We start from the raw sequence: 14,590 nt of genomic DNA, 5'->3' as shown, positions 1-14,590 counted from the left end.
GGTTGCTTTCCTCCAGGTTTCTTGTATTTTCTCAGTGCCAACCAGTAGGACAGGTAGGCCTGTGGGACAGGCAGTGAGGAAGGCATGAGGAGAGACTTCTGACTCCTGGTTTGACTTTCTTCCCCCTCTAGGCCAACTCTACGGGCTGGAAAAGTTCTGGGCCTTCTTAAAATATTCCAAAGCCAAAAACCTGGACATCAACAGCAAACTGCAAGAATACCTCAGCAAGTTCAAGCGCCTCGAGGACTTCCGAGTGGATGTGAGTACAAACAGTGCCCCACACACCACGGTGAAGGGACCCCCACGACTGCTCCAAGGCCTCTCTGCCCTTTGCAGAGGGTTTCAGGACAGGGTTGCTGAGCAGTGTGGTGGGGGGAGTCCAGTGACACCTAGTGTCATGGTCCATCATTGCAGCTGGGCCAGGAACAAGCAGCCTCAGCGCTTCAAAGTCGTTCTTCAGCAGCTGCATCGCTGAGACAGCAAAAGCTCAGAAGCCAGTCAGGGCTGAAATTAATATTAAGAAGCCCTATGTGGTTCCCTATCCCCGGGAAATGAAGGTGTTTCTCTGTACCTTAGCTGGCTAGTGAGTGAGGCTGGATGTGGCAGGATTGTGCTGATGTTGCTGCCAGCCCATCAGGAGCTGAGGAGCTGAGGCTCACGCACCATCCTTGGAGCGCAAGGAGCAGAGATGCGTGAAGGTTAGGAGATGTGACTCAGATGGGTATGATGAAGGCGGATAGACCTTTGAGTGGGGAAAGGAGGATATCTGATGGTTTGGATGGAGCAGCAGAAATGCATGCATTGCCCGTGCAGACATGTGCTAGGTCTTTTGTTACTTCTTGTGTCTTTCATATACTGTCTGAGCTATCAGTCAGATTTCCTGTCATTGCTGTCTTGGTGTCTCTTAAGCAGAGCAGTTGCTGCAGGGTTTGAATATTGAACATCACTTCAGGACAGCTCTCTGGGGAAATGGATGAGTGCCTCTTCCCTGATGATCTGGAGGGGGAGGAGAAAAGTAGGAAGAAATTGAGCCTTAATGGCTTGATGGAGCTAGCCTTGTGCAGCTTTGGCTCCTAGACTTCTGGACACTGCCCCTCTCTGGAAGAAGGAGTTCCCTTAAGCACATGGTAACAACTTGGTCTTTCTTAGAAGACTGTCAGCACTTCTGACAGTGGTGGATTTGGAGAGGAGAGCAGCTGTCCTAATACTGTGACTTAGGCAGGTATGTGTGTTCCCCGTGGGTCAGAGGGTCTGCAGTGAGAAGCAGGGATGTCTAATCCAGGGGAGGGACAGTGTATTTGAAGGAAGCTGTGCTGATACTGGGGTGCTTCTGTTACAGCCACCCATGGGAGAGGAAGGTGGACACAAGAGATACCCGACAACGTCAGGGGGCGATGGCAGGAAGCGCTACCCATCCCAGTCTTCCAGCAAAACGGTCAGCCAGTGCCCACCCAGCCAAGCCCACGCCTCGTCCAGTCAGCCTGCACAAGAGGATGCCAAAAACCTGAGCCAGCAAGTCCCTGCTGCAGAGTCGCAGACAGTGGGGAAGTAGAGAGGATGCAGCTTCTGCTTCCCACCAGGAGACAGGATGGCTTGGTGGGGGACTGGCTCAGAGAAGGGGATGAGGGGTGGGATGGAATGGGAGTTGGAATGTGGGTGCCCAGGAGTATCCCGCTGGGAGGAACTTCAACGCACACGATTTTTTTCTCTTGTGGCTGGAAAGCAAAGACGATCGGCATCTGAAACACCATTTTGCTATTACAAACCTGACCAGAGCCAGACCCACCCCCACCAGACCTATCTTTTGCTTTTCCTTCCCATCCCTCCCCTCCTGTGTACACGCTCATGTCTCAGTGTCTTTTCAAAAAAAAAAAAAAATTCTGGCTGGGTTGGAAAGGGGAGATTTTTTAATTATTATATATATATATATCAAGTTTTAAATTATTGCTAGAAGTTTGTCCAGATTTACCAAAACAAGTCTGCTCTGTGCAGCCCTGGTGACTCCTTTTGTGTCCCCCCCCTTGGATCGCTGGGCAGCCTGGCCAGGAAGCTCGGAGGAGTGAGGATCCCTCGCAGGGGCCGAAGCCACAGCATTGCAGTGCTGCGGAGCCTCCGATCTCCATGACCTGGCTGACATCTCCCATCCCTGGCTGACATCACGTCGGGCAGTGCTTCTTCGACACCGATGGTCGCTCAAGGCACGCAGCCCTGTTGGTCTTCCCGGGCCGTCCTCCCCAGCGCCTTCACCTCCAACCTTCCCCCGCGGGTCTGGCTCTCCCTCCACCCATCTCTTCTCCCTTCCATCACGGACAGTTTGGAAGTCAACCAAAGGACCTTTGCCAAGGATAGGTTTGTTATGACTCCTTCCTGCGAGGATGGCAGCTGGGAGGCTGGCAGCCAGCTGGACTTAATCTGCGTGGATGCCACAGCCGCCTGCCCAGGGCCCACTGCATGCAAAGACAGGACTTTGCTGAAGGAGCCTTTCTCTTCCTTTTCCATTGGAAAAATGAAACAAACAGCAACAACAGGAAAAAAAAAAAAACCCACAATACTCCCTGAAACATCAACAACAAAAACTCTGGAAAGACATCTCCCTTTGCTTTCTTCCTTGGATATATTAATTGAAGAAGAAAAAAAGAAAAACAAAAAAAAACACAAAATACAAAACAAAACAAAAAAAAACCCAACAAAAAAAAACCAACAAAAAAAAAAGTTGCCTTATGGTGGAGCTGGAATGGGGAGGCTTGCTGGCCTCTCGTGCCCCAGGGCGTGCTGGGCGTTTGGCCCACACCCACAGACTCCTCCCGGCACTGCTGCCGTGCCCACCTGCCCCCACAGCTCCTCGGGCTGCTCCTGCAGGGAAGGCACTGAGGGCACTCATAGTCCAGACTTGTGCTCACCAAGTAGTGGAAGCCCTACGTTGTGTACGTACCACTGTAGCATCCTCCCTGCAGCGGTGACTGTGGGCACTTGTGTCATTGCTCAGCCTTCCCTGGGCAGCCCAGGTTGTGCAGGTGAGCAGTGTCACAGCAGCTGCAGGGACTTCGGTGCTGGGAGGGCAGGCAGCGCCCTCATGCCACCTGATGCTGTTGTCTGGCACAGTGCAACTGCTGTTGTCAGCCAGCGAATCTCACTCTGTGTCCGCAGTGGAGCCTTGCCCACAGGAGGAGGGCTGTTGCCTGGGTACCTGCACTGGGAGCTGTGACAGTGTCCTGGGAGCTGCTCTGTGCAGCACCAGCTGAGCTGTGGCCTCTCACAAACACGTGGCTGCGTGTGGGGGTATGGCCCAGGGGTGAGATCTGTGCCCTGGGCCCAGAGCTGCTTGCTCTGCTGTGTGCTCTGGGTCAGGACCTGTGCTTTGCAGCTGGCTTGGTCGAGACGAGTGTGCTGTGTGCGTGGTGAGGAGCGGGTGCTCAGTGGGCTGTGGAAAGACGCAGCTGATTGTGTTGTCCTCTGCAAAATCAGAAGCTGGTAACAAACATTTCCCTGAAAGTATCCTGAAGTCAATACAGCCCTGTGTCTTGTAGCTGCAGGAAGGAGCCATTTCCTTTGGCTGTGTCTGTGTGGCTGCAAAGCTTGCAGGTGGGAGCGACCAGGTGCTGAGATGGGCAAGGGGCTGGAGGGGCTGCAGCTGCTTGCTGGGCCCCTGGCTGATGTTGCCTTCCCAAACTGACACTGCATCAAAGTGCTGCTTTATGGGTGAGGGAGAGGCAAACTGGTCCATAGGGGCAGCTTTGTGAACTTGGGATTGAGAGCATAGCTGGGGGCTGAGTGAGACTGGGCAGCTGTGTTTCCCCGTGGTGTGATCTTGCTCTGGTCCATGTGCTGCTATCAGTGCTCTGCAGCTCAGTACCTCTTGGAGCCCAGGTTTGGGGTGCCGTGTCTGGGTCCTCACCTTGCTCCAAGTGTCCCTGTGGTACCCAGGTTGGGCTGGCAAGTGGCTTTGATACAACTGCTGCCTCAACTGTTATGTCCACGTTTCTCCTGTGAGCTGAGTTGGATCTTTGGCACTGTGGGTGTGGCAGGGCTTGGCACTGCTTTGGGAAGGAAAAGCCTTGGAGCTGTTAGAGAAGTTTTGATGGTTGTATGCAAATGGCAGCGGGTTTGAACATGCTTCACGTGGTCTTTGCTGCATTCCCTGTGTTCTTCTCATTGGTTCGTGTTCTTTGAATGCTGATGATCTGCTTCTGGGTGGTGGACAAGATAAGGAGCTAGGAGCAATGAACTCCTGCTGTGGAGATGCTCCTTGTGGAGCAGGCCGTGGAATTGCTCAGGTGGTAGAAGAGGCTAAGAAATGTCCCAGAGAATTTTCCAAAACCTGAACTGATCTTAAATTATCCCTCCAATTTTTGAGGCTAAGGCTCTGTCTGGTCTTGGCACGGAAGAGTTTTCCCCTCTGGGTCAGTGCTTTGTCACACTGGTGTGGCTGAGGGCAGCTCTGCAGGAGGTCAGAGGGGAGATCCCAGCCACTGGTGGCCCCGGTTAGGGGGCAGCAGACTGCGTGCTGATGTGTGCCTTGTGGCATCTCCATCGGACAGCAGCATCTCCAGAGAGTGAGGGGAGGATGGAAACAGTCATCCTGCTCAGCTGGTGCTCACTGCTGGGGCGGGAGGCAGCTGCTTGTGCTGCAGGGTGAGTGATGACACCTGCAGGCACCTGTGGGGCTGCTCGGGGCTGAGCTGTGCAGGGCTGCCTCGTATCCTGCAGCGGGTGTGGGGACGGGGTTGGGGTGCTCCCCCTGTTGTGTGCACACCCTGTGCAGCCATGTGCATCAGGCATTGCGTGTGGCTCACCACCCCAGGGAAAGAGGACAGCTGTCCAGGGAGGGGTATTGCTTGGATCTCTCTTGTCCTCCTGCTGAGGAAGGAGTTTGGCCTTGCTTTTAGTTTGTATGCTTCATCAAGATGACACGTTAATGAGCCATCTGAGCAGTCAGGTGCTCTCGTTCCGTGGCTGCAGTGCTGACCCCTGCACGGCTGCAGGCACTCAGTGCAGCCCCGAACCTCTGGCAGGGGTCAGCAGTGGAGGTGGACGGTGTGTTTCAGAGGAGACTTCGTTGCTTAACCATGTTCATTTGGGGGGGGGTGAGAGGGGAAAAAGAAAGAGAAGATAATAATAATAGTAGTGCTGCTCCATTTGCCTGTCTGTCCCTCCCCCTGCTGCACCCGTCGGCAGCTTTTTGCTGTAGCCCATGGGTCCCCTCGTGTTGCTTCAGACTGGTGACTGCTGTAAGGACCGTCCGTGAGCTCAGCGCTGCCACGCGTCTGCACGCTCAGCGTGGTGGGGCACAGGGGGCCTTCAGCTGTCAATGCCTTTCCAGTTATTTTATCAAAAGGAAAAAAAAAAAAAAAGAAAAAAGAAAAAAAAGGAAAAAAAGGAAAAAAAAAAGGAAAACTGTAAATGTAGCAAGCTGTGTTTGCAATGCTTATGTTCTCCTGTTTCCTCTGAGACTGGTTATGTCACTGTCACTGTTTAGAAATGGATGCTAGGCTCTTTCACGAGAGGGTTGCTACACTTGATGTTAAATGCCTCACTGACTCTTTCAGTTCCCAGCACAGGTGGAATACCTTTTTGTTTGTTCCTTTTTAAAAGAAAAATAAAACCAACAAGCAACTTTTCATCTCAGTGGCACAGAGTGGGTGCCTGGAGGGCAGCGTTTCAGTGAGCAGTTTACAGCTTCACTTTCTGCAGACACTTGAACCTAGGACCGACGTATCTGTGACAAGCACATCCCCTCGGAGGGAAGCTCCAGAAGAGCATGGACCAGCCCAGGTACCACCGCTCCCCCGCAGCGCTCGGGGTCACCCGGGGCCCTCGCTGCCCTCCTGTGCCCATCTCCCAGTGGCACTCCTGTGGGTGGGTGGGGGGGTGGTGGCAGCACTTGGTCCCTGAGCCTCCCTGGTGCAGGTGTGTGCCCACAGGGAAGGCAGCCCGCCCCGCTTCCCCCTTCCTCTCCCAGCCTGTCCCGCTCCCGCTGGGGTTGGAAATCCCTGGATCTCAGCAGCTGGCGCTGAGCTGTGCCCTGGGGAGGCTCTGCCTGCCTGCTCCCACCCGCTCCGGTCACGTGGATAAGACCTCTGCCTCGGTGGCTGGAACGACGGGGTGATGGTTCGATGTGCTGGCCCTTCTCAGCCTGGCTATGCCCCGACCTCAGCCTTCTGTTCCCCAGACTAGAAAGTGTGTGCAACCTTCTTCAGCCGCATTTATCGTAGAGACAAACTTAAAATGACTCATCGCACACCATCTATCAGTTGGGAGGAAAACCTTGTTAATATGGCCCGCTGTACATGATCCATCTTCTGTCGATAGTACATAATCTTTGACCCACGTGCTAGGATCACCATCGCGTATAAAAGGAAAAGAGAAAAATGTAAAATACTTGAATGAGAGCTTGTATTATAACATTAATATTATTCAGAGTATCTGCTTTCTAGGCTGATGTGATTCATTATTCTAGTAATGCTTTAGTCCTTTGTAATTTGTGGTAATTATGCTTTTTCCTTTTTAATACAAAAAAAAATGTATAAAAATAAAAACTTCAAAAGACAGACGCGGTCTGGGCTTTGTGTTCTCCCCAGAGGACTGTGGGCTGTGCTGGTGCAGAGTGGTTGGAGGACAGTGCAGGAAGAGAGCTGCTGCTTTGGGCTGACACTGCTGGGGCCTGGCAGGAGGAGCTGGGCTGGTGTCAGTTGGATTCCAGGCTGAGTAGTTCCCTTCCTGTGGGGACAGTGACTGGGAGGCCTGTTGTATAAAGCGAACAGTAAAAGCACATCAGCTCTCATCTGTCCTTCTCTATCCTGTGGGATAAACTCTAGATTTTACAGCAGAGTGGAAGAACTGCTGAGGGGAAAGCAGGCCTGTGCTGTGCGTGAAGGGGACGGCCACGGTCACACCGACGTCCTGGGGTGGCAGGACAAAGCATCGCACGTCCACGGCCTTCTGACATCAGGTGAAGCTGAGTCTGGGGAAAATAGTGGGTGTCATTCCTGTGGTGTGTAGTTACAGCATCTTACTGGCATTGCTACAGAGTGCTGCTGGAAGAGGCCACGGCACGGCCAATGAAAAGCTGTTACAGCCTTTACAATGAGAATTCAGCAGCTCCTGAACCTGTATAGCCTAGAATGCATCTTGCTCACACACAGGCAGCAAGAAGCAGTGCAGTGGCTTAGAAATAACTGAAGTAGTTTTTCATGCTTCGGGTGGAAAATAACACACGGTAGGTGCAGTCATCTCAAATACCACGTTTAAGTTCAGTTCAGAGATTCATTACTTGTGAATAATCACTTGTTTCCCCAGTAGAATACCAGTGTAAATCATGGTCTCTTCCTCTTCTTGTCCCCGGGCTCTGCAGGAGCTGCAGGCTGGTGGGGCTCACCCTGCCCTCTTGGGTGTATCAGGGATGCTTTTGGAGAGCGGTGTGAGGCTGAGGAGGACCCTGTGTCTCTCGTAGGCTTTGCTTTGTCTGAACACTTCATCTGTTCCGTGCAGGTAATCCAGCACTCCCAGGACTCCGTAGCACTGATTGAACCTGGAAATCAAATGGAGAATAAACGTCACTGGAAGCTACTGAAGTTACCTCACCCTTCCTATTTCCATCTCCTTTCGGAGCTCTGATAAGCTGTTCACCTGATGGCTGCTGCTGTCTTTGTGCTCCTCGCAGCTCTGATGAAGCCCTCGATACATCGTTATCCAGAATCAGTGGCCCTGAACAATAACCCTGAACAACTGCCCGGCAGCTTGGAGCTGTGGGAGCAGCTGGGCACCCATCCTGCCCGGAGACGTGGAGCTGCTGTGCTCCCAGCACAGATGCTGGCACAGCCATTCTGCACAATCAGCATCCGGGCTGAGCTGCAGGTGAAATGGTAACAAGAACTGGGCCCACGTTCTGAGTGCTGCCCTGCACATAGGTTGCATTGGAACTACCACATCTTCTGTTTCTGCAGGTAGAAGCAAGCTGCTTGAGGAAGTGTTTGTGTGAGTTTTAACGCACAGCAGGGAGATGGAGGCTGTTCTTCCACTATCTTGGTAAGTATCCCTGAACCCTGTTCTGGGCTGGGAACCTCTGCCAAGAAGGGTTTGTCTTTGTGTTTGTGCTGGGGAATGTCCAGGTGATAGCTGCTACCTTAGATGCTACATGCTTTCCTCCCACATCACCTTAGGACACCTGAAACACTTGGACTCAGCTGCTGCGTTGGTGCTTTAGATAAGCTGTCCAAGTCAGCTGATGGAGGGTGGATGGTAGTTGTGTGTGAAGGCAGCTGGAATTGTCTGAAAACCAAAGCTAGGAACTGCCAGCATTCTGGTCTGCCGTCAGGTGAACCAGGTAGGATTCTCCGCTTGTATGTGAGTGATGCAAAACCACCTGGCCCTCAGAAAGGAGCTGTGTCTGCAGGCAGGGACAGGGCACGGGGAGGAGGGGAAAGGGAAGCCAGGACGTACTTGAGGTGATGGAAGTCGTGGAATTCCGGCGATGGCAGGAAGGGCAGGTGGTAGCCACAGTGGGAAATGCTTGTTGTTACAAGAGCAAGGGAGAACCACACTGTGATTGAAACCATGTGAGACCCCATGATCATCGGGCCAGTCATGACAGGCAGCGTGTTGGAGAGCTAGAAAAGAGAAGCAAACTGCCTCGTTAATGGAGTCAGACCGAGCAGGCTCTCCTCTAGGAGCTGCATTGCTTCACCTGGGTCTATTAGTTTTGTGCCAACAGCATGAAGGGCAGATCCCTCTGAAAATACCTTACTAAAACTACATATCAAAGACATAACTTTACTCTGAGCCAACCCTGGAATATAGTCAGTGTCTAGGATCCCTACATTTGAGAACAAACCAGGGCTATGAGGGAGCAGGATTCTAGCAACTCACCCTGGAGTCAGAGGGGAGAATTTCAGCTTTGCCCTGGAATACTGCTGAAGCTGTTCTTGGGAAATCGAGCTGTAAAAAGGTACTAAGTCCACGTGATGTGTGGACATGTGCAGCGATGTGATGATCCCATCTGCATTGCTTCATTGCATCCTACCATGGCACAAATAGCTCAGTGCCCAGATCATAAGCTTACTGCACCAAAAAGTCATTCTTCTACTCAGAGACTGTCAGAGGGAGACTCATAGCAGCTCTGAGCAGCTCTTATTAACAGGAGATGGTACTTAGAAGTGGACGCTTCTGAAGCTCCGTGCTCAAGGAAACACCATTCAGATATTTCCTTATCTACTGGAGGTCGTTGGATTTGTGCTCTTAAAGCAAGTGAAGTGCAGTACAAACAGGCAGAGCAGCACTTCTACAGCCAGGCTTCCTGGAAATGCAGCTCAGCTTCCTCTTCTAAGATTCCAAGGAAGCATTTGCTTTGCTTCTCTTATCACTGCTCCTCATCCCATGGAAACAACTCTCCATGCGGGAAGTGGAAGGTGACCATGGGAGAATGTACTTACTATGTGTTCTAATGGGTGAGCATAAATGGAGACCACGCCAATGGGGGCTGTCCATTCGTGGTGCTTCTTGTGAATGTGCTTGTAGAGGAGTGGGAGATGCACGAGCCTAAGTAGAGAAAACAAAGAAATGTAGTTTTCCTTGTGAGAAAGGAATGCAGAGTAACAGAACTTCCCGTGGAGGCTTGCTTGTGCCTATTTAAAATAGACCTTAGAGCAGCCAGGAATTACAGTGTAGGATCCCTGTTTTCCTCTCGTTAGCACTGAGCCCTCATCCAATGGTGTCAGTGTCTGCTGGTTGATGTTAAAGTTAAGTTCCGATACATCCCATATTCAAGTCTGTGAAAGACTGATCTGCTCAGACTTGGCAGTGTGTTTTAGTGGAAGACTCGCTAAATAAGACTCGTTAAATATAAGACTGATGGAAGAGAGTGGACTAGGACCATTGCTGTTTCAAGAGATGGGTATCAGCTTAACAGCATGGGGGCAAATCACAGTCCTGTTCCTGTGCTCAGCTCACCTGTGTGAATAATAGAAGAGGATTTCCTCTATTAAGGTAAAGATGCTCAGCTCCACAAGAAACCACTGGAAAGTGGGTAATTCCTTGCTGAAGGTGTTGCCCCACCATTTCATTACATAGAACATGGGCACGAGCATGGGAAAGGAGACAAAGAACTGATTAAACAGCGCTGTGTTGATGGCTTGTCGCAATTTCTGTGTGTCCACCTGCAGAAAAGAAGTCAGGATTCAGAGCTATATCAGAAGCACTAGGGATTTGAGTTAGAAGGATAAAGAGCTTTAAGATTTGTTGGCTGTTTCCATATTAGTTATCTGTAGGATCAGCTTTTTAACAAGCAGACCATCAAGATCTAAACAGCAGCTTAATTACAAGAACTGCCTTCCTCTGCAGTAGATACACAAGACTTAGCTTGATTCTCTTTGGATCCTATCTGGTTAGAAGAGAAAAGCATAAGCAGTTGTTCTCCCCTTTCCTGACCTAAAGTATTCAGCCAGCAGAAGAAGCACACTGAGAAATACTTACAGGATCATTCTTGCCCAGCTGAATGCGATACTGAGTAATGAAAGTTGGCTTTCCTGTTACATCAGCCACCATGAGAATGCCATTGAAGCACCAGAAAGCAAGGCTAGGAACCAATGCAGCCCCTGAGATGTGAGGAGGAGACAGAGATACATAAACACCTCGGGAGCTACAGGGAGATTAAAAAATACAATGGAGCAGCATCCACAGGGCTTTACTAGGAGCCACGTGTGCTGGGAACCCTGCACTGTGATGCTTTAAAATAGAATACGGGTAGGTTCTGAAACCCAGCTAACATTTAGGGAGTGGTGAGGAGGTTAAACTGCACAAGAGCCCCATAGGCTAAAATCTGCCAAAACTGTAAGCTTTTTTGGGAGGTTGGGGAACTACCCTCGTGGTTGACTTTTAAACAGACATTGGATAAGGTTGAGTTGATCCTTCGGACCTTGCAACATCCCCGCTGAGCCTGTTCACCAACAGTTAATTACAGATGGAGAAAGGTTGTGTATGTGCCACAGCAAGCGTGAAATTCACTAATTTTACTTCAGTTTTCAGAAGTGTTCTTCTGTGTCATTCCTTCCTCACAGGAGCAAAGAGTATGTCTACATAGGGAAGCTACTTCTGTGCTTTCAGCAGCAGCAAAAAGATGACATTTTTAACCTGTGTAATGAGGAACCACTGCCAAGGCAGCATGGCTTTGCTGTCAGCTGTAGCTGGCCTGGAAGGCTACACATGCTTTTCAGTGCAGGAAGTAGTGAGTTTAGGATGGCACGTCCATATTCTGGTTTAGATGCACTGCATGGATGGTTCCTTGTACAACAACAGTTGTTAACCTGGAGAACTCACCAAAGAGGAAAAGTGACCACTCCCGTCCATCCAACAGGTAGTAGAGCTTCAGCCATGTTGATTGCCAGAAGTAGCCCGAAGTATCCCAGATCTTTTGCACACACCTGTGGGAGTTAAGTGTTCTCAGTCACTCATCCTTTCGCAATCCACTTATCCCCTCCCCACAGTAATGCTTCTCCTCAAGCCCCGTTTGTCTGAACAATCTTACCAAGAAACAGAGTTCATTAAGGCGGTGAATATGAGCAGGCCTGAGCCAAGGACAAGGGCAGACATCTTCACAGCAACCCAGAGCTTTTCTTCCTGTGCATAAGCAACAAGAGTTAAGAGTGTGCTGCTGTACTGTACTAGAGCTTCTGTATTTGAAATGTATGTGGTACAGGCTATGTCAGCCTGTGTTGTTTTATACTCTGAACAACACAGTAAAGCTGTTAAGGACCACTGAATTGTCCCTCCCCATTTTTATTGGGTAGATTTCTCAGAACCTGAACTGTAATGCAAAGGGCTTCTGGACTACTCAGACAGTCGGAATGGAAGACCATGGAGAAAGGAACAGTGATCCATCACAACACCTTCCCCACTCTGCCAGTATTCTCCCTCTCAGTATGCAACAGGATCTCCTCCTGCAGTGATGAAGAATTGCTGTGCTCAGGTGATGGAGCTCCTTGTCTCAACTCCCTTTTTAGCTTTGAAGACTGATTCTGAAGGCAGGCTCATGTGCCCAGAAGCTCATCCTTTTCCCCGTAACAGAGGTGTAATACAGGGCATTACTTTGCCTTGTGCTGTGCCTTTAGCCCATCACAGATACAGCTCAATTCCAGAACTGGGAGTACAACTTGTCTGGAAGGCACCACGTGCCATCTGCACAATAACCAGGATTAAAATGCTCAACTTATTGAAAGTACAGTGTCCTCTAAACCCTTGCTCTCACTCACAGAATTGTTATCTGTTAGAAGAATTTTCCTGTGTGCAGTGGGAGAGCACTGTGATGTTAACATGATTCTTTTAGCACAGTAAGGACTTGAACTTCACAAAACAATCAGAAAATTATCAGAGCCCTTTTGATTCTTGGAATAGAATTCAAAAAGTGGTATTCAATATATCTGAACACATAAATACTTAAAAACATTTATATAAGAAATACATAATTAACTATTTATCTTCTAGCATTGCCCTAGTTGAGATTGACTCGAGTTCAGAAATCTTAGTTTGAGTTTCCTCAGGTGACTATGCATTATATTTATCTGCAGGATGACTAAAAAACAAATGCAACTCTAAAACAATATAGTATAATAACCAGCTAGTGTCTTGTGCATAACTTTGTCCTTCCTGTTTTTTATTTGTGTTGTTGTGCTGCCAAAACAAACCGGAGTAAAAATAGCATGATTAATAGCTGCTGTCCTGTTCCTCTCCCATCAGAGAGGACAAACAAGAGAGGCAGCTCAGCAGTAGCTGTTGGATGCAGGTGTGTTTTGGGTAATGCAATATGGAGGAGCCTTCTCAACATAGCTTTCAGCATTAGGAGCTCTTTCAGGTTCTGGGACAGCTACAGAATATTAAACATTGCCCATAACTTGTCAGCAATATTTATCTGCCCCGGGACAGAACTTTGCTCATTAGCACTGAAACTTTCCTCACCGAAACAAACATCTGTTCCTATCATCTTGTTTTTTGTCAAGTTGGCAGCTGAGGAGAAAGTAATTTCCTGGACTCTTGCCCTACAGCTTCATGGTAGTGAGCCCTATAGGCTTACCTTGAAAGCAATACAATCAGTTGCCAGCATTATCAGTGGGTGTACTCCACTGCAAATGCAAGGCCAGTGGAAATCATCTGTTCCAGCTTCACAGCAGTACGTGCTGGATTTGGTGCTGGGCGTTTGCTGTCCTAAGTCACAAGCTTGCAGTTGTACCATGTTGTCCATGTTACACTAATGCATGCTGATAGTAGGTAAGAATTTCTTAATCTTTAAAGCCTGGAGCACCATTTAGGTATTCTTTAGGAAAAAAAGTATGAAAAGCTATAAAATATGTCAAGTTTTCTAACAGAACAAATTATTTCTTCTGAGATGACAGACAGAGCTATCAAAGAAAAACTCCCAAGTTTCAGAGAGTCAGAATTCTTAGTTGGACCAAATGTATGTGATTCTGTAGCATCCTCCAGCTGAAGATCTCAAAGATTCACAAAATATAATGACTCCTGATCCACCTCGGGGTCCTGCTTTGAGGCAGGACAGAGAGCAGCCTAAGTTCAGCACTTCAGCTATTTTCAAAGCCCTCTGATAGTTGAAACTGCCTTGTTTGCAGGCTGTGCTTTTACTGCACGTGAGGTAGTGATTACGTGAATGAATCCCACGCAGGTTAATTACACGAACTGCAGAAGTTCACATTAAAAAAAAATCTTGTTCATCAAGTCCAAGTGCTAACACCCTGTTTCTCTTCATGCAAGCAACTCCTGCGGAGAAGTTTCCAAACTCTGATCCACTGATCACCCAAGATCTTGCCCTTAAAGGCCTTGTACAATTTAGTAAATACCTGAAGTGCTAATCAGAGTTCCTACCTGCAAGGTAAAGAGACCAGGGCACACCAACTGGGAAACTGATTGTTCAGCAGCACTGCTTTGAGCGTTGGGCCCAGTCAGGTGACATAGCTTCTGGCTATGCAGAGTATTATGGTGTTTTGCCATGCAAGCAATGATAAGAGGCTTTTCACCACTCAGTGCTCCAGCTGCAGTCCACCGGCAGGGAAAAAACGCTAGGAAAATGTTTCAGCAGTGATGAGCGATGACCTCCAAGTTGTGCTGAAGTGGTCAGAGAGCTGACACGTCTGTCACTTCTCTTAGAACCTTATTCAGCTCATCCAGCTTTCCAACAACCTGCTCAGTGTTTTCTTTAAAAGATGAACTTTGAGGCTTTACCTGCTCCTGATGTGCAGCCGTGGTGGAATACCCAGAGTCTCTCTTCATCTGAAATAAGAAGTGATCTGAGTGAGCTTTGTACAGCTGGAGGGTGGAAGAATATACCGCTAACAACAGCAAATCACTTCATGTACTCTTCCATAACGAAGTCATGCTGCTAAACTGACAACAGTGAAAACAAAGAAAAAACACCTGACTGCAATAACGTGAGCTTGTGCCATCTTCAGTCACGTGGCAGAGGAACTGTAAGTTACAGTCTGAGAGCATGGTGAGAAAATCGTCGCTGCTGTAAGTCCAGCTGTGACGACAGAAACCGCTGTCAGTTTGAGGATTAAGACCCAAAGGAGTGGTGGCTGCCTCCTAATAGATC

At 49.2% G+C, this 14,590-nt stretch overlaps 2 protein-coding genes across 2 annotated transcripts in view; one reads left to right on the top strand and one right to left on the bottom strand.

Moving 5' to 3' along the window:
* Window positions 1-2,521, top strand: part of LARP1 (La ribonucleoprotein 1, translational regulator) — a 38,816-nt gene extending 36,295 nt beyond the window's left edge. Inside the window, exons 19-20 of the mRNA XM_065734672.1 lie at window positions 132-259; window positions 1,340-2,521. Coding sequence (XP_065590744.1) covers window positions 132-259; window positions 1,340-1,552 — 341 coding nt within the window. The 3' untranslated portion in view covers window positions 1,553-2,521. The remainder of the gene's footprint in view (window positions 1-131; window positions 260-1,339) is intronic.
* A 4,669-nt stretch (window positions 2,522-7,190) lies between these two features.
* Window positions 7,191-14,268, bottom strand: FAXDC2 (fatty acid hydroxylase domain containing 2). The gene is made up of 8 exons (XM_065734694.1): window positions 14,221-14,268; window positions 11,519-11,610; window positions 11,311-11,414; window positions 10,468-10,589; window positions 9,946-10,151; window positions 9,429-9,534; window positions 8,440-8,606; window positions 7,191-7,528 (listed from the first exon to the last, which is right to left on the bottom strand). Exons 1-8 carry the CDS (start codon window positions 14,266-14,268, stop codon window positions 7,372-7,374), a joined length of 1,002 nt encoding a protein of 333 aa, XP_065590766.1. The 3' UTR covers window positions 7,191-7,371.
* Between the last annotated feature and the right edge of the window lie 322 nt (window positions 14,269-14,590).

Source organism: Cyrtonyx montezumae, unplaced genomic scaffold (genome assembly GCF_038088225.1).
Source record: "Cyrtonyx montezumae isolate F1298 unplaced genomic scaffold, pur_monq_1.0 scaffold_18, whole genome shotgun sequence".
Classification (NCBI taxonomy): domain Eukaryota; kingdom Metazoa; phylum Chordata; class Aves; order Galliformes; family Odontophoridae; genus Cyrtonyx; species Cyrtonyx montezumae.
The sequence above is the reverse complement of the archived record's forward strand: the minus strand, read 5'-3'. Positions and strand labels throughout refer to the sequence as shown.